The following is a 25,535-nucleotide window of genomic DNA, read 5'->3' on the forward strand; positions in this document are numbered from 1 at the left end:
GCTTACCATCATGTAACCAGTTCGCTCTTGGTTAGTGTACTCCGCCTAATGTTAACTTGTAATAAACTCGTGTTATAAATAATCCATTGGAGACAATTTAAAGCAGTGCTACATCACGTCCATGATCAACTGCTTTCTCCCAAATGAATACACTTTACAGTTCTCCTTCACACCCAGGTGAGGAGAGCAAAACAGTCTGACTCACAAAAAATCCATGAAAGTGGTCATGTTTGGGTAACCCGTGTACAACTCCTCACTTACCCTATTTTATAGGAAGTTGACTGGCTTCCAACCAGTGGCATAACTAGATGTTATTTAGCAAATTCAATTTAGGGTTTAGTTGACCAATTGTACCAAGATATATTGAAATTGCTTATTAATTAAGGCCCTACTGGGTCCTCTACACTCCTCTGTAGTTATGCCCATGCTTCTCACCTCAATTGAATATGAATTTGGGCCTCATGGGGCCCCTATACCTCCTGGGCCCCCCTGCAGCTGCAGGGTCTGCTTCCTGTGTAGTTACGCCCATGGTTCCTATTAGAGGTGCCAGGACCTCCACCAGGGGGCACAGGGGGTACAAGTGTACTGGGCCCGGCCTAAAGTGGGGCCCGCTGTGCTGCAGTTTTTGAAATAGCCGGGCCCACCTTGGCAGGGCTGAAAATCTGCTGCCTCTTCGAAAGTCCTGAACCAGACGAAAAAAGCCGAAGTCCTGAACTGCTGATTCACGAAAAGACCGGAAGTCACGAAAGGAGCCGTGAGAAGCCATGAGTTCAGTTCTACTGAACACCAATGTGTGTTTTTTTAATTTTTTTAAAGCCACCAATGTATTATTTTAATACTCTACCGGCACCTGCCACCAAGGTTTCTAAATTGTCTCTCGTAAGAGGAGCCCTGACGCCAACATTTTTTTAACTCGTAAGAGGGGCCCTGACCACCAATGATTTTTAAAAAAAACTTTTATGCGACGCCCTGGCGCCATCGTTTTTTTTTAACTTATGGGGGGGGGGGATGACCATCAGTAGCTTTTTATAACTTGTGTGTGGGGGAGTTTACCGTTTTTAGTGCTAATGTCTGTGTGGTCTTTTAACTGTGGTGTGGGTGGGCGGGGCCACGTGATTTCTAATGGCGGCCAGGCTGCAGGTGGGGTTTCCAGTTCCACAGCAAACAGATCAAACTACATCACCTTGCATATAGCCCAGCAACAAAGTACCCATTCTAGTCAGAGGGCCCTCAAAGCAGCAACAATGTACCTCAAAAAGCTGCTGATGAATGACAAAGTAACATAACATGACATAACCCTTTCCTAGCAGAGCTCCTGATATCATTATCTATGGAACATAAGGACATATCGTTAGATATCCCAGCTGGAATGATTTATTAAACTGCACACGCAATAATAAAAGTTTTCCGCATACTGGCAGCTCTAGCAAAGCTGTATTGATTGAGTTAACCCCAAAAAACTACATTACCCAGCGTGCACTTGCTGAGGGAGAAAAGCTAGGTGTATGTATCACGTGAGTAATAAGAACCAATCACCACTGCGCCTGGCACCAAGCGGAGGACTTCCTGTTCAGTCAGGCAGGCATTGCTAAGGTAGGAACGAGTAAGAGACAGATCTGTTCCACGGGAAGGAGGCGTGGGTGGGGGCAGTTCGGGAGCTGCTCAGTTGCAGGGAATCATTATACATAAAGATTTTTCTTTATGAATTCTCATACCCATGTGGGAGAATGTGATGTCCTTGGCTGATATAAGCCGGTGCCAGTGTCACAATGGCTGCTATAAGGAACCTATTTATTTTTAGGGCTTTGAAGAGGTGCAGTATTTGGGGGGGTCCCTAATTTGTTCTGTGCAGATTCAGGGGTTGTTCACCTTTGCGCTAACCTTTAGTATGATGCAGAGAGTGATATTCCGAGACAATTTGCAATTGGTTTTCATGTTTTATTATTTGTGGTTTTTTGAGTTATTTAGCTTTTTATTCAGCAGCTCTCCAGTTTGAAATTTCAGCCATCTGGTTGCTAGGGTCCAAATAACCCTAGCAACCATGCATTAATTTGAACAAGAGACTGGAATAGGAGAGGGACTGAATACAAAGATGAGTAATAAAAAGCAGCAATAACAATACATTTGTAGCCTTATGGAGCATTTGTTTTATTTTTTAGATGGGGTCAGTGTTAGAAGTTAAACCCCAGTGCACTAATGCACTATTAAATACCCAAGTCGTTTATTAGCATAGTACAGAAATGTACCTTTTTTTTTTTTGTTAAAGGAGAATTCAACCCTAAATTTAAAAAAACCCTACCCCTCTACCCTACATAGACCCCCCCCTCCCTTCTCCCCCCCCAGCCTAAGTGTTACCCCGGGCAAATGCCCCTAACCTTTTACTTACCCCACGGTGCAGATTCAGGCATCGGAGTTCACAGACGCCATCTTATTTTCTTCGCAAATCTTGGAATAAGACCGGCGTGGCAGCACATGCGCAGTTGAAGCAATGTTCTGCTTCGTGACAACTGCACATGTGCCAAAACTCAAGAAAATTGCAGAATCGCCGGTCTCATTCTGAAGGTTACCAAAGTGGTTGAAGATGGCGCCTGTGAACTCCAAAGCCTAAATCTGCACCGAGGGGTAAGTAAAACGTTAGGGGCAGGAGGCTGGGGGTGGGGAGGAGGGAGGGGGGGTCTATGTAAGGTAGGGTTTTTTTAACTTTAGGTTTGAATTTTCCTTTAAGAGTTCATGCAGTTGGGCAATGATGCTGCATTTGGCATTGCAGTGTTTGTCCTGTTCCACCCTTTTGACTAAGGGGCAGATTTATTAAGGGTTGAAGTGAAAATTCGAATTTTCGAAAAAAAAAATGTTGGTCAAAACTCTCAAATTCAAATTGTTAGAGTTAGCACTATTAGAGTTTTAATTCAAAATCGAATTTCAAGATTTATCATACTCTGGCCCTTTAAGAACTGAAATTCGACTATTAGCCACCTTAAACCTGCCGAATTACTGTATAAGTCAATGGGAGAGGTACAGGGATCAATTTGGTGATGTTTGTAGCCTTCCTGGCATTCTGTTTTTTTTTTTTTTTTTCCGGAGAAAAAAAACTTGAATTGAGTTTTTTTAAATTTGAATCGAACTGTACAAATCGAAGTAAGCTCATTCGATCGAATTCGATCCGATTCCAAAAAAAACCTTTGATTTTTCAAAGTCCACAAATTGGCTCCAAATAGATTCTAGGAGGTCCCCCATAGGATAAAACAGCAATTAGGTTTTAGATGGCTAATGGTCAGAGTCGAATTTTTAAAGAGACAGTACATGATAAATTTCGATATTGGAATTTTCAAATTTTTTTCAAATTCGAAACGAATTTGGACTATTCCCTAGCTGAAGTACGCAAAAAATTTTATAATTCAGATTTTTACTTCAACCTTTGATAAATCTGCCCCTATATGTTGGAAGGGTACCTATTGGCACATAACACCTTGTTAGTGAATAAGATTTGGATGGTGTTGGAGAGTCTTTTTTCTTAATATAAAGGATAAAAAAGTTGATGGGGGGATAGAAGGACTACTCGCTTCTCATTAAGCATGACATTCCCTGCCTAAATGATGATGATTCGAATATATACATAACTAGATTTTCTTTTTTTGCAGGACTGGTGAAACAACCTGAACAGTGGGCATTCCTTTAATGAAGAAGGAAATCACTTTAAACAACTGCTTTGCAATGGATTGTCTAAAGACAGCATCTAATAAATAGAGAAGTCAGGATTTAGGATTGGATGCCCTATATGAAAGGTGGAGTAAATTTATTTGGTATTATATATTTTCTGTCATGGTAGGAAATTGTTTTGGGCAATGCCTCATGGTTTGATTTTGGTTACCATTTTAATAGCTCAGAAGCCAGATGCCTGAAAAAATCCTCTATAAGCATCACCTGTAAGTGTTTGTTCAAGAGCTTGTCATATTAATCTCACCTAAATACTTCAACTGTCTGACTCCAGTGGAAGACACAAAGGGAAGGATATTTTTAATTGGGGCATTTGTTAGTAATCACACAAAGTTTTTGTAAAATGCAAATGTAGAATATATATAGAGTCTGTGTTGTGTTTTTGTCCTAGGATCCCTACCCTGCTGAGAGTATGCCAAGACTTGCATGAATATTTTGCTAAAAATGTGGAGAAGGAGAAAACAGAGAGATTTGTCAGCCCCAGTATTAAGAGCACAATGGAGAGAACGGAATGCAGGTAAGGCCACCAGGAAAGCCCATCAAGACAGAAAAGGGGGATCCAGATATATCTTAAATTAACAGCCGTCGGAAAGAGAGTCTTTTATGAAAGCTGAAATATAACATAAACAAAAAAATATATATAAATAATAAAAAAAAATAAAAAAAATTGTTGTCTACTGCAGAGCTCAAAAAGGTAAAAATACATATGCACAGAATGTAAAAATAAATACTATGTTAAGACAAACATCTGTCTAAGTTGCATTTAATAAGTAGATACAAATTCAATTGAAGAACAAACCTACAGACCCTATCTCGTATGTAACCCAGGGACTACCTATATATATTATTAATTATAGCGGACACACTTGATTGGATTTCAGAGAATCCTTGGTTAAAGCGTAAAATTAATTTACTACTCCTATTTTAATGATGCTCAAGAAAATCTCCTGTCCTGTTTAATCTTGGCCCTAATCTCTGTGTCTGTGTTGAGAAATCCTGTACTATATCAACTATGCATTGTTAATGGATGTAGGATATAAAACTTTTTCTGTGGATTGTTGTATTAATGAGTGAAGGTACGTAAAAAAGGGAATCACACATGTTTACTCTACTCACAGCTCTGAGAAAAGCAAGGAGAGAAGACCAGCTCATCAGTAAGAGACTGTTACAGGATATTACTGAAGACGATGTGGAAGGCAGTGATGATCATATGCTTGTGGAAGATGCCCAGTCACATTTAATGTCTGAGGAGCAGGTCAGCTAATCAGTCCAGGGCTCTTTTGTGTGTGAAGGCATATGTCTGTTATCCTGGACCTGCTTAAATGCATTCATTTCTTAAGGCTGTTATATGTCAAAGAAGCAGGAAGAGTAATTTTGATTCCTAAAACATTGCAAAAATATGTTCTATTTTGTTTTGTGTTATGATGGGGCTGCTTGTTTTTGGAAATCAGTTACACTTTTATACAATTTCGTTCAGAAGGAAAACATGGCAGATCTTTCACTGCAAAGGAATTCCATTGCCAAGTTTATTTTACTTGCCTTTAGCCTAAGACAATGTGAAATTACAACTCAGCTGTGCTAAAGGGATGCAAAGGATTGTAGCATGAATTGCAGCAATTTATCTAACTGTCCTTCTGCTAAGTGGTGTCAGTGGATACTTGAGCAGGGCCACAGATCATGTGACTTCATCAAGTGAATGTGCTGCTGTAGGGGTCGATCTCCTGCAACTTTCAGCATGTGTTTAAAGACTGCTGGTTGGTGGTAAAAATATGTGGTGTATTCGTAGTTACTGACATTTACCACAGAGACCAGTGCAAAAGAGGTAATTCACGGGAGCCACTACACAATGCTCTGTGTACATTAGGTACCCAGCAGTACAAAGCAGATTTACTCTCTGTTCTTGTGTATGTTTGTAGTCTGTGTAGTACAGTGATGAATTCTTGTTTGTCAGGGTTTGTGTTGAGTAATGTAACCTAAACCTATTTTCGAAGGTTGCACAGCTAATCGAGGATCTCCAGCGCGATCCAGAACAGATGATTACACCTCTTACTGCTCTTCGACACAGTCTCCGTAGAAATGATATGCGTCTACTGTTTACCAGGTAGATTTTACATTAGATGAATTATTTGTGTGTGATAAATTATTTAAAGGAATAAGAAGCGACTCAGCATAAATAGTACTGCTCAAATACATTAGAGGCTCATAGGTGTACAATCTTGAAATCACTGTAACAAAGGTTTGTTTATACTTTCTGTGCATACCTCACTGACAAACAAATCAGTTTTGTTTGTAGAAGTATTTTGAAGAAATGTTGCCACAGTAAGTAATAGTGATTTGATGGATAGTGTATTGTGGGTGCTAAGACTAAATGGAGTGTCTAAATTGAATGCATCTATATTTCAGATCTGAGAATTTTTGATGAGACCCTTTGTAGGCCTTCCATATTCAGCCCAAGTTTGTTGTAAACAAACTGGAATTTACATATATCAGGAAACTAATGATTATAAAGATGTAGCCAGAGTTATCCCAAGTTGATGTCTAAAGGTGAACATACACGGGCAGATTAAAGCTGCCGATATCGGTCCTTCAGACCAATTCGGCAGCTTATCTGCCCATGTGTGGGGGCTCCCGACGGGTCCTCCCGATCGATATCAGGCCAAAAATCGGCCAGATATCGATCAGTGAAGGGTTAATAAAGGATAAGATACTGGACTTTATAGCTAATCATAATACTATGAGTATGCCAGCATGGTTTTATGCGTAATTGATCTTGCCAGACTAACTTAATTTCTTTTTATGAGAAGGGAAGCAGGGACCTCGGTTCTGGGATGGCAGTGGATGTGATTTACTTAGACTTTAGTAAAGCATTTGATACAGTGCCCCACAAAAGGTTACTGGTTAAATTAAGGAATGTTGGCCTGGAACTGGCCAAAAGATAGACCACAAAGAGTGGTGGTAAATGAGGTTTAATGTTAATAAATGCAAGGATTTATTTAATTATTTACTTTGGCAAAAATAATATAAATGCAAGTTATACACTACATGGCAGTGTGTCATTCTGTGGCTACTAAAGCAAATAAAGTTCTGTCTTGCATAAAAAGGGCATTAACTCAAGGGATGAAAACATAATTCTGCCTCTTTATAGGTCCCTGGTAAGGCCTCTCCTGGAGTATGCAGTGCAGTTTTGGACTCCAGTCCTTAAGAGGGATATAAATGAGCTGGAGAAAGTGCAGAGACTAAGTGCAACTAAACTAGTTAGAGGGATGGAAGACTTAAATTATGAGGGGAGACTGTCAAGGTTGGGGTTGTTTTCTCTGAAAAAAGGCGCTTGCGAGGGGACATGATTACACTTTACAAGTACATTAGAGGACATTATAGACAAATAGCAGGGGACCTTTTTACCCATAAAGTGGATCACTGTACCAGAGGCCTCCCCTTTAGACTAGAAGAAAAGAACTTTCATTTGAAGCAACGTAGGGGGTTCTTCACAGTCAGGACAGTGAGGTTGTGGAATGCACTGCCGGGTGATGTTGTGATGCTGATTTTTTGGACAGACATAATATCAAAGGCTATTGTGATACTAAGCTCTATAGTTAGTATAGGTATGGGTATATATAACTTATGTGAAAGTAGGGAGGGGTGTGTGTGGATGCTGTGTGATGTGTGTGATGTTGGACTGCTATTATTCTGAACAACTGTATATAGGTGATAGTTTGTAAAAGTTGATCAGATCAAACATGAGAGGGAGCTGCGAAAAAAAAACAAGGTCCCATATACAAATCTGTGAATGTGTTCACCTTTATATTTTGTACAGAATAATGGTTTTATTGAATAAATCTGGCAGACCTAGTAGTGTAGGTTTCCAGTTTTTAGCTATCGACCATTAAAGGTCCATTGGTTGTGCTGACAATGCTCCATACTGTACTGCATCATTTTTATCATCTGCCCATTAGTTAGCTGTGATCTCTGCTGATGTTACTCTACTCAGGGTGAAAGACAGCATAAGGGTTTTGGTTGCACAGTTCACATGCCCCTTTACGGATATCCAGATGGAGGCAGCCAGGTGCTTGCATGAACTGTCTCATTCCAATGAACCACAAATCTCCAACGCATGTCTCCCAGCAACACCGTACCTTCTTACATATCTAACAGGAAATAGCCAACAATTTACGGTAAGCAAGGACATTACATTGTTTTGTTTTTTTTGTGTGTGCAATATTAGGTTAAGGGAGCTGCTTCATTGTCAGAGTTTTCTGCAGATGTGTGATTACTATATTGGAATACCTGCGCTGACATCGTTTTATGATACAGGTCTGGGATTCATTATCCTTAAACACGTTATCCTCGAAGCTCTGAATTAACGGCAAGGCCGACTCCTGTAGACTCCCATTATAATGAAATAATCAAAATTTGAAAAAATTATTTCCTTTTTCTCTGTAATGATAAAACTGTACCTTGTACTTGATCCAAACTAAACAACATTAATCCTTAGTAGAGGCAAAACCAGCCTATTGGGTTTATTTAATGTTAAAATGGTTTTCTAGCAGACTTAAGGTATGAAGATCTAAATTACAAATAGATCCTTTATCTAGAAAACATTAGTTCCTAAGACTTACGGATAATAGGTCCCATACCTGTACATTCAATTTATCACAGGTTCAGTCACAAACTTTGTACATGTACAGTAAAATGTATATGGGCAGAGATTTACCCCAAGCTGTTATATATTCAGCATAGAGAAACTCTGGCCCAGCGTTTAAGGTATAGCGATTGTAGTACCTTTAGGAATGCATAATATATCCGCACCCCAAGCAGTTACACCTGAGATTTAAAATAGACCCTTGTATTTCAAGTTCACAGATGCCAAGCAGACCTCACATGCACACTAAGTAGTGACTGTTTATGGCAGGGCTGCCCAGGATGTTGATCGAGGTCTACCAGTAGATCCCCGTAATGTTCCAGGTAGACCGCGACTTGCCTGGACCAGAGAGGAGGGGACGTGGAAGGGTCTAGAAGGGCCCCGTTGTTGCGACGGCCGTGCGTTCCGCTGTGAAACACACGGTCCCTTAGTAAAGATGGCTGCCTCGGCTCCTGCCTATTTCTATCAAGGTAGATCTCATGACGGAGGCCAGGTGTCAAGAGTAGATCCCAGGGTAACAAAGTCTGGGCACCCCTGCTTTATGGCATTTTATAGCAGCCCATCTGGCTTTTGTTAGAATCTACTGACTGCCTTGCAGGAAAAACATTGTCTTATAAAACCCTCTAATGCTGAGTAGGAAAGCCTGTGCCCAGATCTCTCTTGGTTTCATCTTTCATCATTCATCTTTTTAGGTTCTATGCTTGTACACCTTGGGTAATCTCATTGTGGATAGTGAAGAAGTGAGGAACCGGTTGCTTCTGCAAGGAGTCATCCCAATATTTGCAAAATGCACTCAGGTAAGAATTCCATTCCATATGATCTAGATCATAATCATACCAGGAGCTCAAAGTATTAAAATCACTGAAGGATCTTGATAAAATGTCATATTAGCTGGAATTGATTATTTTGTGATGTTCAGATTCTGAATTGGGAATATTTGTTATATTAAATTGGGCATATTCCTGTTCTGTTTTATTAACTGCAGTGTTTTATAATTATTTTTGGTGCCACTTGAATGACAACATTTAGAGTCGACTAGTACATTTTAATTAAAATTTAGAGTGTCAAAATCCACACATTCGAGTTTTAATCCCCCCCTTCTAGAATGTAAATTCTAATGTGATATTTATCACACCTTGACCATGGAAACAGTCCTAATTCGAATATTTGCCACCTAAAACCTGGCGAGTTCATGTACAAGTCAATGGCAGAAGTCCGTTGAGTCATTTGTAGATGTTATAATAGCCTTCCTGACAAGTTTTTTTCGGGAGATAAACTTAATTTGTATGAATTGAATACGAATCGAATATGATTAGAATTTTTTTGTCTGAACCATTCTATCGAAATAGTAGCCAAATTCTTTCTTAAAAGACCTCCCAGTCGAACTATGAGTATATTCGGATTAAAAAAAAAATCACATTAATTCGAAATTTGACCTGTGATAAATGGGCCTCCCAATATATGACTAATGTACAGCAGCATAAATAATTATTGACTTCTCCCTTGTTCATTAGTCCCCACACATGGATGTACAGGAAGCCCTTGGCTATGCACTTTCTCAGCTACTTCAGTCAAAAGAAGCACCTGAGAAGGTTATTCCGTAAGTATTTTATTCCCAGAGGCATTTATTTTTTAGATTTACAGTATTACAACTTGTAATTAAAATTTATGAACACCTTAAAGAAGAACTAAACCCTAAAAATGAATGTGGTTAAAAATGCCATATTTTATATAATGAGCTTATTGCACCAGCCTAAAGTTTCAGCTTGTCAATGGCAGCAATGATCCAGGACTTCAAACTTGTCACAGGGGGTCACCATCTTGGAAAGTGTCTGTGACACTCACATGCTCAGTGGGCTCTGAAGCTAAGCTTAGGGGTTGTCGCAAATTATCAATGAGGTTTGTCTGTAATATAAACTGATGCTACAGGTCTGATTATTAAATTCTGATGATAGTTGCACTGGTTTCTGTGCTGCCATGTAGTAATTATCTGTATTAATTACTAATCAGCCTTATATTGTGACATTTCTATTCTATGTGTACTGTATATTGTGAGTGGGTCCCTAAGCTCAGTAAGTGACAGCAGCACAGAGCATGTGCAGTGAATCAGCAGAAAAGAAGATGGGGAGCTACTGGGGCATCTTTGGAGACAAAGATCTTTACTGATAAAGGGCTGTGGTTGCCTTGGGCTGGTACAGAAGCACAAAACATCATGTACAACATTTCTACCTACTTCTTTAGTTCTCCTTTAAATCAGAGATTCCCAACCAGTGGCTCGTGAACAACATGTTGCTCACCAACCCCTTGGATGTTGCTCCCAGTGGCCTCAAACCAGGTGCTTTTTGAATTCCTGGCTTGGAGGCCAGTTATGGTTGCATAAAAACCTGGTGTACTGCCCAAACATAACCTCCTGTAGGCTGCCAGTTCACAGAGGATCTAATAGTCAATCACAGCTCATAATTTGCATCACCCCAGTCACTATTTGCATTCTTGTCTTGCTTCCCAATTCTTTTTACATTCAAATGTGGCTCAGGGGTAAAAAAAAAATAACAAAAAAGGCAGGGATCCCTGCCTTAGACCTTCATTAAATGGATAGTAGAAAGCAATTTCCAAATAGCATACTTGAAATAATGAATATGTGTGTGAAGGGACCCTTTAGTTGTAATAAAGTGAAAACTCGAGTGCGTTAACCCGAGATATATTACTGAACACTAAGGGGCTGATTCACTAAGGGTTGAATATCGAGGGTTAATTAACCCTCGATATTCGACTAGGAATTGAAATCCTTCGACTTCGAATATCGAAGTCGAAGGATTTAGCGCAAAATACTGCGATCGTACGATCGAAGGATTATTCCTTCGATCGAACGATTAAATCCTTCAAATCGAACGATTCGAAGGATTTAAATCCAACGATCGAAGGAGTATCCTTCGATCAAAAAAAGTTAGGCAAGCCTATGGGGACCTTCCCCATAGGCTAACATTGACTTCGGTAGCTTTTAGATGGCGAACTAGGGGGTCGAAGTTTTTTTTAAAGAGACAGTACTTCAACTATCGAATGGTCGAAAAGTCGAACGATTTTTACTTCGAATCCTTCGATTCAAAGTCGTAGTCGAAGGTCGAAGTAGCCCATTCGATGGTCGAAGTAGCCCAAAAAATACTTCGAAATTCGAAGTTTTTTTACTTCGAATCCTTCACTCGAATTTAGTGAATCGGCCCCTAAATGACGAAAATCTTTCAGCAGTATGATCATTCTTGTTGTAATAGAATGTATTTAATTATAGTTATCTGATTTTGTGTGGCAGTATGTTCAAGTCTATATTTAATGTTTCATTAAATTCCATTTACTCACTATTATGATGTGTGTTTTCTTGGAACAGAATGGCTGTAGAATCTGGCCTAACACAAGATATTCTAAGAATACTACTGTCCTGCTCTGAAGAGTGGCTTGGAGTGGCTATTGAGATGGCTTGGTGTCTTCATTATATTGTTAGCAGGTATAATCCACTAACCCCAGTCATACTGCCTATGGATTTGTTCTCCACTATAAAATACTGCATTACATTAAAACAAATGTCTACTGTATTCTGTCATGTTTCTCTTAAATGTTTACTTTCATCGTATTTCTTTTGAAGCCTTCCAACTTCATTTTAGACCTTCTCATTATATCTTTTTAGGTTTATACAGGTTTTTTAAAATTAATCTAGAGTTGTTTCCTTTGTTTTACTAAGCCCGTCTAATTTTCATATTGGATCATGTCCTATGTGACAAAATGCTGTTTTAATCTAGAATCGGAGCCATGAAGCACACAATAAAAAAAAATAAAATTGAAGGGGTGCATAAAGATATGGTTGGTCAAAAAAAGTACACAAATATTTTAATTTAAACATTGGCGTTTAGCTATTGCTTAAGTGGGATTACCCATATATTTTGTAAAATATTAGAAACAAGAAACCTCCAATATTTTTTTCCAGTCTTCAGAGAAATGTAGAATTTTTTTAATTCTTAAGCTTATAAATTAAAGCCTAAGTACATACGACCTTAAATTCTCTGTATGTGCTTATACATTGCTTGTAATGGTGAGGCTAATGGCACACCAGGCTGTTTCTCCTACTGCGGATAAAAAAAAGTCCACACTTCTTCTGTTAGTACACAGACAGGCACAACTGGGGCTCATTTATCAACACTGGGCAAATTTGCCCATGGGCAGTTACCTATAGCAACCAATCAGTGATTAGCTTTTTGAAACCCAGTTTAGCTTTTTGCCGAGTGTTGATAAATGACCCCCAATGTGTCCACACAAGGAGCAGATTTCGGTAGAAAAATGAGCACACATGGGCTGATGCCGTGCATTGATCTAAATGTGCAACGTTTTGTGTGCATATTTTGCTACATAAAATTGAATGCGAGACCTTGATTTTTGCAAAGCTGTTATGAGTAGTTGCAAAATAGTCTCAAAATACATAGCGGTACAGGAATTACTGCTAGCTGTCAGTACATTTCTAGTATTGGTGTGGGATCCGTTATCCAGAAACCCATTATCCAGAAAGCTCCAAATTACTGAATTGACTCAAATGTATCCAAATAATCCAAAACATTTTTTTAAAAAATTCAGTTTTGTCTGTAATAATAAAACAGAACCTTGTACTTGATCTAAACAAAGATATAATTAATCCTTATTGGAAGCAAAACCAGCCTGTTGGGTTTATTTAATGTTTAAAGGAGACGTAGGATAAATGAAAAATCCCTAATTTTGTAGGCAAATTAGAGTAATATATGGTGTTGCTTTTACATGGTGCTAAAAATTAATATTATCTTTAAAAATCACCCCTTTATCAGAGCTCCCTATAGATGTTCTCAGGTCCCTGTCTGTGTTTCAAATGAGGGGTGGGCGTGTCCTAAAGGCCCCTGCCAGAAGCACATTAGGAAGGGGACAGACAATCACAGCCCTGCAGTCACACAAGCACAGACAGGCTTCAGTTCCCTATCAGGTCCTGCTAGCTACTGATTGGTTCCTGTCCTACAGTGCCGTGAGCTGACAGCCGCCGGCTCCCCTGTACAGCCTGGGAATTCAGAGAACAGGAAGTGGAAGGGAGGGATTATTAGGTTTTTGCAGAAATATTCAATAAAACAGCCTGAAACACTACTTTTTTAAGCACAATTCTTCTATATCTAAATGAGTATAATGCACTGGTACATTCTTATTTTTTTGCACAAAATGTTTCCTTTAAAGGAATTTCTAGTAGACTCAAGGTATGAAGATCCAAATTACAAAAGATCTGTGATCTGGAAGACCTCATGTCCCGATAACAGGTCTCATACCTTTACTTTACATTAATTGTGCTTTTACTAAAAACTCCACGTCCTGCAATTTGCAGTTGTGTATTTTATTGCTTATTTTATGAGTATCATCCTAAACATTTCCTTTTTTTATATTGCAGTCACGTAAATAATGCATTGCTGATATCACAGGGTATGGTGTCCAAATTAGTCCCGTTTCTAATAGAAAAATCTGCACTTATTACAAAACAAGAATGTTTGGATCTTGAACTGGTGAGTACATTGATTGTGAAGCATAGTTCAGTATATGATATTGGGTAGATAATAAGAAATGACTACAAAAGTGTAAAAGTTCTGTTTAATTAAATTTGTCATAATCTATGAATAGTGGGACACAATGATCTATATGGTCCAAAAAGTGCTTTTCTTAAATTATGTCATAAGAGAAGGGGAGGAACATTTATGGAGAAGGAAAAGAAGTTAACAAATCCCTTGTGGTCAGGATGAGTGTATCATAAAGAGGACAATTCAAATTTACTCTGTAAGGGGGATGGCAAGTGGGGCGAATGCTAAGAAGAGAAGCAGCGAAGCATTTACTGAAAGATATCCAATGGCCATTAACTCCAATGGCCATTAAAGTACATGGCATCTTCTATGTGTATTGGCCTCCCACACTCCATCTCTTCCTATTTTACATGCTGTTCCTCAGCTTCAGCCATTCCTGGAGTCTGTTATTCCCACGGCTGCTATGGATACCATCTCTCCGTACTATACTGTACTTGGTTTGCATAGTTTCTTTTTATTCCCATAGACTGTTATGCCATTACTACACAAATACATACCATACCTACTATCCTGTATGTTCTTTGTATGGAGAGCAGGTAATTAGTGTGTTATATATATAAACAAGCATTGTTATTAGACAAAAGCTGAATTATATAGTGTGTGTTTAATTCTGTTTTGAAGCTGATCTGCCCAGTGATACGTTGTTTAGGAAACCTGCTTGGAGAAGTAGACTCGTCTGGTATGAAGATTGAGGTCCAAGATGGCCGTCTCCTAATAGCTTTGTTTGTGTTCATACAACATTTCAAGGATGAACATGCATTTATGGTACGGGAGTGTCTATGGGCCCTTAACAATCTTACAGGTAAAAGAGAATTTCTGCAGGAACTGTGCCCTTGTCTTCATCTTTCAATTAGTTGGAGATGCATATAAACTAAGCAAATTTGCATTCGATCTTCATTCTGAATCTCGTCAACATCAAATTTAAAATGATATGGGGTTACTGGTTTCACTGATCTTTGCATCCATGAAGCCTACTTGGTGGGCCTGTAGAAACTGCTTTACTTTTGCTAGGTGAAGTTAATGGAGGCTGAGCAGCTGTAAATTGCCTCAGCCTGAACAAGTAGCCCCCTGATTAGCATGGCATGGGACAGAACTGGCTGCCTAGACCCTAACAGAGAAGGTTATAGTAATTAATAATGATGATGTGGGGATGGCAAATAATATAACTATTGATGCGTGGGCGATTAAGAAGGTAAACCAAGAGACTAATACATGAATACAGAAGGTTGAGCACCAGATGGCATTCATTCCATGGCATTAAACAAGCTTACCTCTTTACTTAATTACTTATGGTATGGCATGGTGCGAAGAGGTTGGGCAAATCGCTATATGGTCCCCCATTTAAAAAAAATCCCATTCTCAGACTGTAAACTATAGGCTTGTTAGTTTAACATTAGTGGTAAGGAAACTTTTGAAAGAGGTAAGTGATATGAATCTTAAATACATTAAAAATCATAATACTATAAGTTTGTGCCAACATGGTTTTACATGGAGTAGTAGATCTAGTAAGACTATTTTAATTGCCTTCTATGAGGAGTTGAGCAGGAACATAGACTCTGGGGTGACAGTGGATGTGATATACTTAAATTGTGCTAAAGTATTTGATACAGTACCATATAGAAGGTTACTGGTTAACTTATGGAATATTGGTCTGGAACATATTTCCATTTGGTTAGAGAACTGGCTGAAGGATAGATAACATAGTGGTGGAGCATTTTCTAATAAGAACAGTCTTGTCAGTGTTTGATTACTGCAGGGGTCTTTCCTTGGTCCTTTGCCTTTTTTTACTGTTTATTAATGACCCTGAGGTGGGCATTGAAAGTACTGTCTCTAATTTTGCTAAATTGTGCAAAAAAGATAAGTTCATGCAGGATGCTGCTACTTTGCAGAGGGGTTGTACAAACCTGGGAAACTGGACAGTAAACTGGCAAATGAGGTTTAATTTTGATAAGTGCAAGTTTGGTAGACTTTGGTAGACCGAACATAAATATAAGTTAATGTCACTCAGTGGCTACTAAAGCAAAGTACTGCCTTGCATAAAAAGGGGGCAAACCAAGTTGGGTTGAAAAAAGTAATTATGCCTCTTTAAAAAATTGTGCCTTGTTTAAAAAGTTGTTTGTGGTCATTTGGTGGCCTGGTTGCCAGGGCTAATTCATGGTGACAACAGAACACCCAGTATGTCATTACTCTGCAGTGAATGCTAGTGTAGTATCTTATAGAAAACAAAAAGAACTTAATATATAATGTATATAATATTAATAATAAAAATATTAATAACTAATTAAATAAATTCATATTACAGCAACTGATCTATTAGAGTTACTTGCTTAATGCTTGCAATGGGTTAGCATTTTGGGAATAAAAATACTCCACTTTTTGTTACCTTCCTTAAAATTGACGTGTTTGATGGTTTATTTCCCCAACACAAAGTGCATGAATACACTGGATTTTCTCTTTTGTTTTACAGCTCAAGATCCTGTTTGGACCTCAGCATTACTAAACTTCAACTTATTGCCTGCCCTGCTACAGCTGCTGACCCATTCAAAAGATGTCTTTCTCATAGTATGTCATGACTGTCTTCCATCTGACTTATGGGGATTTAGAAGAGCATGTTAATTCATGTTATATTAATTCATATTATGTTTTAGATGATTATGGCAGAGCTTATGGCAAACGTTCTGCAATAAAAAAATCGCTAAATAAAACATTTTATATGTAAATGATGTCATAAATGGTTTGCCAATTCAAAATATTAAAGTGGTCCTCCATCCCAAAACTTTTTTGCATAATGAAGAAGATAGTTACATAGTTACATAGTTACATAGTTAAATTGGGTTGAAAAAAGACAAAGTCCATCAAGTTCAACCCCTCCAAATGAAAACCCAGCATCCCTACACACACCCCTCCCTACTTTTAATTAAAATTCTATATACCCATACCTATATTAACTATAGAGTTTAGTATCACAATAGCCTTTAATATTATGTCTGTCCAAAAAATCATCCAAGCCATTCTTAAAGGCATTAACTGAATCAGCCATCACAACATCACCCGGCAGTGCATTCCACAACCTCACTGTCCTGACTGTGAAGAACCCTCTACGTTGCTTCAAATGAAAGTTCTTTTCTTCTAGTCTAAAGGGGTGGCCTCTGGTACGGTGATCCACTTTATGGGTAAAAAGGTCCCCTGCCATTTGTCTATAATGTCCTCTAATGTACTTGTAAAGTGTAATCATGTCCCCTCGCAAGCGCCTTTTTTCCAGAGAAAACAACCCCAACCTTGACAGTCTACCCTCATAATTTAAGTCTTCCGTCCCTCTAACCAATTTAGTTGCACGTCTCTGCACTCTCTCCAGCTCATTTATATCCCTCTTAAGGACTGGAGTCCAAAACTGAACTGCATACTCCAGATGAGGCCTTACCAGGGACCTATAAAGAGGCATAATTATGTTTTCATCCCTTGAGTTAATGCCCTTTTTTATGCAAGACAGAACTTTATTTGCTTTAGTAGCCACAGAATGACACTGCCCAGAATTAGACAACGTGTTATCTACAAAGACCCCTAGATCCTTTTCATTTAAGGAAACTCCCAACACATTGCCATTTAGTGTATAACTTGCATTTATATTATTTTTGCCAAAGTGCATAACCTTGCATTTATCAACATTGAACCTCATTTTCCAGTTTGCTGCCCAGTTTTCCAGTTTAGACAGATCACTTTGCAAAGTGGCAGCATCCTGCATGGAACCTATAGTTCTGCACAATTTAGTATCATCTGCAAAAATAGAAACAGTACTTTCAATGCCCACCTCCAGGTCATTAATAAACAAGTTGAAAAGCAAGGGACCTAGTACAGAGCCCTGCGGTACTCCACTAACAACACTGGTCCAATTAGAAAATGTTCCATTTACCACCACTCTTTGTAGTCTATCTTTTAGCCAGTTCGCTATCCAGTTACAAATACTATGTTCCAGGCCAACATTCCTTAATTTAACCAGTAACCTTTTGTGTGGCACTGTATCAAATGCTTTAGCAAAGTCTAAGTAAATCACATCCACTGCCATCCCAGAATCGAGGTCTCTACTTACATTCTCGTAAAAAGAAATTAAGTTAGTCTGGCAAGATCTATTACGCATAAAACCATGCTGGCACAAACTCATAGTATTATGATTTGCTATGAAGTCCAGTATCTTATCCTTTATTAACCCTTCGAAAAGCTTTCCTAATACTGACGTCAGACTAACTGGCCTATAGTTTTGAGGCTGAGAACGGGATCCTTTTTTGAATAGAGGCACCACATTAGCAATTCGCCAGTCTCTTGGCACAATACCAGATCTCAATGAATCCTGAAAAATTAAGTAAAGAGGTTTGGCAATCACAGAGCTAAGCTCGCTAATTACCCTGGGATGAATACCATCTGGCCCTGGACCTTTGTTAATCTTAACCTGTTCAAGTCTCTTTTGAATTTCTTCTTGTGTGAACCATGCATCATTAGTTGTATTACTAGAATTGGGAGTGTTAAGAAGGAAACCTTCACTTACTGGTTCTTCATTTGTGTAAACAGATGAAAAATACGAGTTCAGAATCTGCGCTTTTATTTTGTTTTCATCAACCAGCTGATCCCCCTCTGATAGTAAGGGTCCCACCCCTTCCTGCTTCATTTTTTTACTATTGACATATTTAAAAAATAATTTGGGATTTTTTTTACTGCTTGCTGCAATATCCTTTTCTATAGCAATTTTAGCTTGCCTTATAGCTTCTTTGCATGATTTATTGGCCTCCTTGTACCTTATAAATGTTTCGGCTGTACCAGCTAACTTGAAAGCCTTAAAAGCACGTCTTTTCTTACCCACCTCAACACCAACGCTTCTATTGAACCAAAAAGGTTTTGCTTTGCAACGACGTTCCTTGCTTACAAGTGGAATATACTGACAAGTATATTTATTAAGCAGCATTTTAAAGACTTCCCATTTTTGTTCTGTGTTTAACCCTGTGAAAAGCATTTCCCACTTAATATGTTGCAGAGATGCCCTTATACTGTCAAAGTTTGCACGTCTGAAATTTAGTGTTTTAGTTACTCCCTTATAGAATTGCTTCTGCAACAGAATCTCAAAGGAGACCATGTTATGATCACTATTCCCTAAATGCTCACCCACACAAATGTTAGAGATGAGTTCAGTATTGTTAGTTATTACAAGGTCCAAAAGAGAGTTATTCCTAGTAGGTTCTTGAACGAGCTGGAATAAAAAGTTGTCATTCAGCATATTTACAAACCTACTAGCTTTTTCTGTCTTAGCAACCCCATTACCCCAGTCAATGTCTGGATAATTGAAGTCACCCATAGCAACAACTTGACCCAGCTGTGAAGCCGCTTGTATCTGCAAGAGTAGCTGGGCTTCATACTCGACACTTATACGAGGTGGTTTATAGCATACACCAATGATAATTCTTTTTGATACCTTTTGCCCAGTCGAAATCTCTACCCAGAGTGATTCTACACCCTCACCAGTGCCAGCTATTTTTATTTCTTTAGCGCATGGCTTTAATTCAGGCTTTACATACAAACCCACTCCTCCACCCTTTTTAATTCCTCTGTCCCTCCTAAAAAGGGTGTAACCATTTAAATTCACAATCCAGTCACATGTTTCATCCCACCAGGTCTCAGTGATACCAATTATATCATAATTTTTAGAGCATGCAATTAATTCTAGGTCTCCCATTTTACCTGACAAACTCCGTGCATTTGCCAGCATACAGCGGAGGTTACTACTTTTACTTTTGAAATGTGCATTACTTAGTGAAGAATTATACGTTAAGTTAGTATTATTCTGTTTTCCTTGTAACAGAGGGACCTCCTTAGCTGGTAAACTGTATGCCCCCCTCACTCCTCCCCCATGACCCCTTACTAACCCCACTACCCCGTCTACACTAGCTTCCCCATAATCCTTTATCTCACCCACCCCCCTCTTGCCTAGTTTAAACACTCCTCCAACCTCTTAGCCATTCTTTCCCCTAGCACCGCGGACCCCCTTCCATTGAGGTGCAAACCGTCACGGCTATATAGGTTGTACCCCAACGAAAAGTCAGCCCAGTGCTCTAGGAACCCAAACCCTTCCTTCCTGCACCAAGACTTGAGCCACGCATTAAGCTCCCTAATCTCCCGCTGTTTTCCTAAACTTGCACGTGGCACAGGCAAAATTTCAGAAAAGATTACATTGGAAGACCTTTCCTTGATCTTAGAGCCTAGATCCCTGAAATCATTCTTTAAGGTCTTCCATCTACCATTTATTTTGTCATTAGTACCGATATGCACTAAGACAGCTGGGTCGTGCCCAGCCCCACCCAATAATTTGTCTATCCGATCAACCACATGCCGAACCCTGGCACCAGGTAGACAGCAAACTGTTCGGTTGTAGCGATCCGGACGACAAATTACCCTATCCACTTTCCTAATAATTGAGTCCCCTACAACCACAATCTGCTTAGGCCTGACTCTACTCTCCCCCCCACCACTACTAGAGAAACTGGTCTCCCGGCTGTTAGAGAGATCAGCCCCATCTAGAATTGCCAATCCAGAGTTCATACTCCCATCATCTTCACACAATCTGGCAAATTTGTTGCGATGTATAATCTCCGGATCAGCCTCCATTTTCCTTTTGCCCACCTTAGATTTTCTAACTGTCACCCAGCTAGCTGCCTCAACATCCTGCTGCTGTTCTGTTCCCCCCAAACTAGATGTAATTCTCAGAAGCTTTCGAATATGTATCAGTTAAAATTATTAATTCACTTTAAAGGTACAGGTATAGGATCCCTTATCCGGAAACCCGATATCCAGAAAGCTCCGAATTACGGATTGGCTGTCTCCCATAGACTCCATTTTATCCAAATTTTTAAAAATTATTTCCTTTTTCTCTGTAATAATAATAAAACAGTCGCTTGTACTTGATCCCAACTAAGATATAATTCATCCTCATTGGAAGCAAAACTAGCCTATTGGGTTTATTTAATGTTTTAATTAATTTCTAGTAGACTTAAGGCATGAAGACCCAAATAACGGAAAGATCCATTATCCGGAAAACCCCAGGTCCCGAGCATTCTGGATAACCGGTCCCATACCTGTATTTGTAAATGTATTTGCAGTTGAAAGTAGTAATTGTTTATTTCTTTCTCGTTTATGGTTCTGACTTTTGAAACATTGTAGCAGAAGTCAATTTTCCTCCAGGGCTTTTACAGGAGAACTCAAGCCCCCAATTAAGAAAAGCCCCTACCTACTAAGCTAGATAGTCCACCTCTCTGCTTCCCCCGCATACTTCAATAGCCCTGAAAATGTCCCTAAAATATTTCTCACCTAACAGTGCAGAGTAAGTGCAACGGAGCTTGTGGATGTCCTCTTCCGGATCTTTTCGGGTTCTCATAAGCAATTCAGGTCCACTTCGGCACTTTTGGCGCATGCGCAGCCGGTGCGAACTGAAAGACTGCTCCAACTGCGCAGATGAAGACCGGTGATCCGGAAAATGTTGCCCACAAGCTCCGCTGCACTTACTCTGCACTGTTAGCCCTGAAAATGTTCCTAAAATATTTCTCACCTAACAGTGCAGAGTAAGTGCAGCGGAGCTTGTGGGCAACATTTTCCGGATCACCGGTCTTCATCTGCGCAGTTGGAGCAGTCTTTCAGTTCGCACCGGCTGCGCATGCGCCAAAAGTGCCCCTGAATTGCTTAAGAGAACCCGAAAAGATCCGGAAGAGGACATCCACAAGCTCCGTTGCACTTACTCTGCACTGTTAGGTGAGAAATAATATAGGGATATTTTCAGGGCTATTGAAGTATGTGGGGGGGTGGACTATCTAGCTTAGTCGGTAGGGGCTTTTCTTAATTGGTAGGTTGAGTTCTCCTTTAATCAGCTTCTGCTACATACTCTTCCAGGAATCAAAAAACAGGAAGGCAGAGAATATTATCAGCCAGACAGATATTAAAAAGTTAAATAACTTAAATTTGTAAGTGATTGTATACTGAGAAGTTGCCTAAAATGTCGTTTTCTTAAATTACGCAGGTGGAATTCCACTTTCATTTTCTTTTTTTGTTGTTTTTTATAACCGTTCTTTGCCAATGCCTAATAGAAGCTAGTGCCTGATGGGTGACTAAATGAATTATAAAAACATGTATTTTTTTTTTCTGTAGGTTACCAGAATTTTGTATAACACCGCAGACTTGGGACCTGCTTATTGTCAGCAACTTAGGGAAAATGACATTCTGCCATGTTTAATCCCAGCTCTGCGTGATGATGACATACAAGTGGCTAAATTAAGCCTAGAATTGCTGAACAAGCTTTTAACATATTGTCCAGATGTAAGTGATCTTTTTTTTTTTTTTTCTAACTGTGCACATTTCATGGCTTGGTTACTTTAAGAACTTCTCAGTGTGTTAAAGGAACGGTAACACAAAGAAAATGAAAGTGTTTTAAACTACCTGCACTGGTAAAACTGGTGTGTTTGCTTCAGAAACACTGCTATAGTTCATATAAACAAGCTGCTGCACTATGATGTTCCTTTCCTTATTTCACTATGCATGTTCGTCTCCTTATTGAAATCACATGTGCAGGGAATTGTGGGGTTTGGAGGATGCAGGATGAGGACAGATGGTTGTTTATACAAAGTAACAGTAGTCAGCCAGCTCAGCAAAGTAGTCAGACAGATCTGCAGGGAGCTAGGCTTAGGGAACTGTCAGAAAGCATTAAAAATCATGAAAAGTCTGCATATTTTTCTATTGATGTTTATTGCAAAGTTGCTTGAAATTATGTTTACTTTTCAAAAAGCTTAAAGGGATACTGTCATGGGAAAAAAAAATTTTTTTCCAAAATGAATCAGTTAATAGTGCTGCTCCAGCAGAATTCTGCACTGAAATCCATTTCTCAAAAGAGCAAACAGATTTTTTTTATATTCAATTTTGAAATCTGACATGGGGCTAGACATTTTGTCAATTTCCCAGCTGCCCCATGTCATGTGACTTGTGCCTGCACTTTAGGAGAGAAATGCTTTCTGGCAGGCTGCTGTTTTTCCTTCTCAATGTAACTGAATGTGTCTCAGTGGGACATGGGTTTTTACTATTGAGTGTTGTTCTTAGATCTACCAGGCAGCTGTTATCTTGTTTTAGGGAGCTGCTGTCTGGTTACCTTCCCATTGTTCTTTTGTTTGGCTGCTGGTGGTGAAAAGGGAGGGGGGTGATATCACTCCAACTTGCAGTACAGCAGTAAGGAGTGATTGAAGTTTATCAGAGCACAAGTCACATGACTTGGGGCAGCTGGGAAATTGACAATATGTCTAGTCCCATGTCAGATTTCAAAATTGAATATAAAAAAATCTGTTTGCTCTTTTGAGAAATGAATTTCAGTGCAGAATTCTGCTGGAGCAGCACTATTAACTGATTCATTTTGGAAAAATTGTTTTTCCCCATGACTATCCCTTTAAGTTATGTTTTTGTGGAGTTCCCCTTTAATTTGCATCTACATTGAAACATATACATTTACTTATTAAATGCAACTTAGACAGATGTCTGTCTTAACATAGTATTATTTTTACCTTTCTGTGCTCTGCAGTAGACAGGCAGGTGGTTTATTAAAGCTAAATACTAATAAAGGCCAAGAAAACCACTGTACATTACTGCAATAGCCTCTGTATGAGTTGTATGTAACTCGAGGACTACCCTGTATATTCATTGTGTTTAAGGCTGTTGGAGACTTTTTTCAAAACTCTGGTCTGCAGATTCTTGAGTTACATAAGGATAAGCCTGATCTTCAGCAGCAAGTTCAAGCAGTCTGGAACAAATATCAAGAACTGGTAAGGCTCTAGTGCTGTGTCTCATATGCATACATCAGGATCTTGTTATTTACGTCGATTAAATGCTCAGCAAATGTTGGGGTCAGAGCCATTTAATTAGACGTCTGCAACTTGTATTGGCTTAGGTGCCTCTCTGAGAATGTCACCGTAGAACTGCTCCAATGAGAGAGAACTGAATATTCTATATGGTACTAAATTGTGTTGCTGCAGCGTGAAAACATAAATAACTTCTTAATCCCTGCATTTTTGGGGGGAGTTGAATTTAAACACTAATATTGGGCCCCAGCCTTGTACTAGTATATGATATTAAACATCACCGTTTTCAAATGCAATATTGTAAATTTACAGAATTACCTTTTCTCCTCAATTCCTAGATGAAAGAAACCTGTGGCCCTCCCAGCACAGACTGATGAACAGAAATCATATGAAATTGAGAACTACCATTGGTTTTATGGATACGTTAATATTTATCTTTCTAATAAAACAAGGCTGAATTGCACAATTATTAACTTTATTTTGATATATGACGGAATAACGTGAATATAATGTAATGTCCATGGAAGGCTGACACTTTCTGTGTTTTTTCTGCAATTATTTTGTCCAAAACGAATCGGTTCTCCTTCATGGTTTACGGTTTACTGGTAACTACAGACTCCAGAGCCCGGGCAACTTGGTCGACATTGAGGTTATTTAATGAGACATTTGTCTCCTTCCCAAAGTCTGAAGGGGAGAGAGAAAAAAAAAAACAAGCTTTAATAATTATTTATGCTATAGCAATGGTTCAGATTCCATATAGGTATATATAATTTAAAATAATGTCATTGGGAAAAAAGTTTTTTTTTTTTTTTTTTTTTTGAAACACTTCAGTTAATAGTGCTGCTCCAGCAGAATTCTGCACCAAAATCCATTTCTCAAAAGAGCAAACAGTTTTTTATATTTAATTTTGAAATCTGACATGGGGCTAGACATAGTCCGTTTCCCAGCTGCCCTCAGTCATGTGACTTGTGCTCTGATAAACTTCAGTTACTCTTTACTGCAAGTTGGAGTGATACGACCCTCCCCAGCAGAACAATGGCAAAGGTAACCAGATAGCAGCTCTCTAACAAGATAACAGCTGCCTGGTAGATCTAAGAACAGCACTCAATAGTAAAATCCAGGTCCCACTGTGACACATTCAGTTACATTGAGTAGGAGAAACAGCCTGTCAGAAAGCAGTTCCATCATAAAGTGCTGGCTCTTTCTGAAAGCACATGACCAGGCAAAATGACCTGAGATGGCTGCCTATAAGCCAATATTATAAATTAAAAAAAAAAAATACACTTGCTGGTTCAGAAATTAGATTTTACATGGTAGAGTGAATCATTTGCAGTGTAAACCGTGTAATTTTGAAATAAAAATGACATCATAAAAATCATAACAGAATCCCTTTAAACATTCAATTTTTTTTTTGTGCTCTATTGGGCTTTATGCCATAATTAATGACAGGCATTGTCTGACATGTGACAACATTTAAGCTAAAGGAAAAATATGAATGAGCAAATCTTTAATCAAGCTTTCGCTCCCAGACTTTCTGGCCACATCCATCTTTACTGACTATTTTCTGCTTTGTTTGGAGATTTAACACAAACTGCACGTTATTATTCTTGGACTAACTGTACTATATCCCATAGTAACAAACACATGTTGAACTTTTATTGATTAGGACCAAAAAAATTAACTGTATTG

At 38.9% G+C, this 25,535-nt stretch overlaps 1 protein-coding gene across 5 annotated transcripts; it reads left to right on the forward strand.

Annotated features, from left to right (window-relative positions):
• The first annotated feature begins 1,491 nt into the window (after positions 1–1,491).
• tmco6.S (transmembrane and coiled-coil domains 6 S homeolog) lies at positions 1,492–24,309 on the forward strand. Of its 5 annotated transcripts, none has more exons than XM_018256262.2 (15): positions 1,492–1,593; positions 3,639–3,800; positions 4,106–4,231; positions 4,833–4,969; positions 5,706–5,815; positions 7,703–7,886; positions 9,046–9,150; positions 9,868–9,953; positions 11,733–11,849; positions 13,794–13,905; positions 14,599–14,779; positions 16,445–16,539; positions 22,156–22,323; positions 23,700–23,810; positions 24,185–24,309. In XM_018256262.2, exons 3-15 carry the CDS (start codon positions 4,141–4,143, stop codon positions 24,218–24,220), a joined length of 1,533 nt encoding a protein of 510 aa, XP_018111751.1. In that variant the 5' UTR covers positions 1,492–1,593; positions 3,639–3,800; positions 4,106–4,140; the 3' UTR covers positions 24,221–24,309. The 5 variants fall into 5 exon arrangements, with proteins under 5 accessions (XP_018111751.1, XP_018111752.1, XP_018111750.1 ...); XM_018256263.2 differs by having other exon boundaries at positions 3,639–3,787; XM_018256261.2 differs by having other exon boundaries at positions 1,493–1,593; positions 3,639–3,782.
• The last annotated feature ends 1,226 nt before the right edge of the window (positions 24,310–25,535 follow it).

Source organism: Xenopus laevis, chromosome 3S (assembly GCF_017654675.1).
Source record: "Xenopus laevis strain J_2021 chromosome 3S, Xenopus_laevis_v10.1, whole genome shotgun sequence".
NCBI classification, from domain to species: Eukaryota; Metazoa; Chordata; class Amphibia; order Anura; family Pipidae; genus Xenopus; species Xenopus laevis.

What these genes read in the sequence shown, in the direction of transcription:
- tmco6.S (XM_018256262.2), top strand. Translation starts at nt 4,141, where the DNA reads ATGAATATTTTGCTAAAAATGTGGAGAAGGAGAAAACAGAGAGATTTG. An exon ending in GAAATAGCCAACAATTTACG is followed by an intron (nt 7,887 to 9,045) that starts GTAAGCAAGGAC and finishes TCATCTTTTTAG; the next exon opens with GTTCTATGCTTGTACACCTT. An exon ending in CTTCATTATATTGTTAGCAG is followed by an intron (nt 11,850 to 13,793) that starts GTATAATCCACT and finishes TTTATATTGCAG; the next exon opens with TCACGTAAATAATGCATTGC.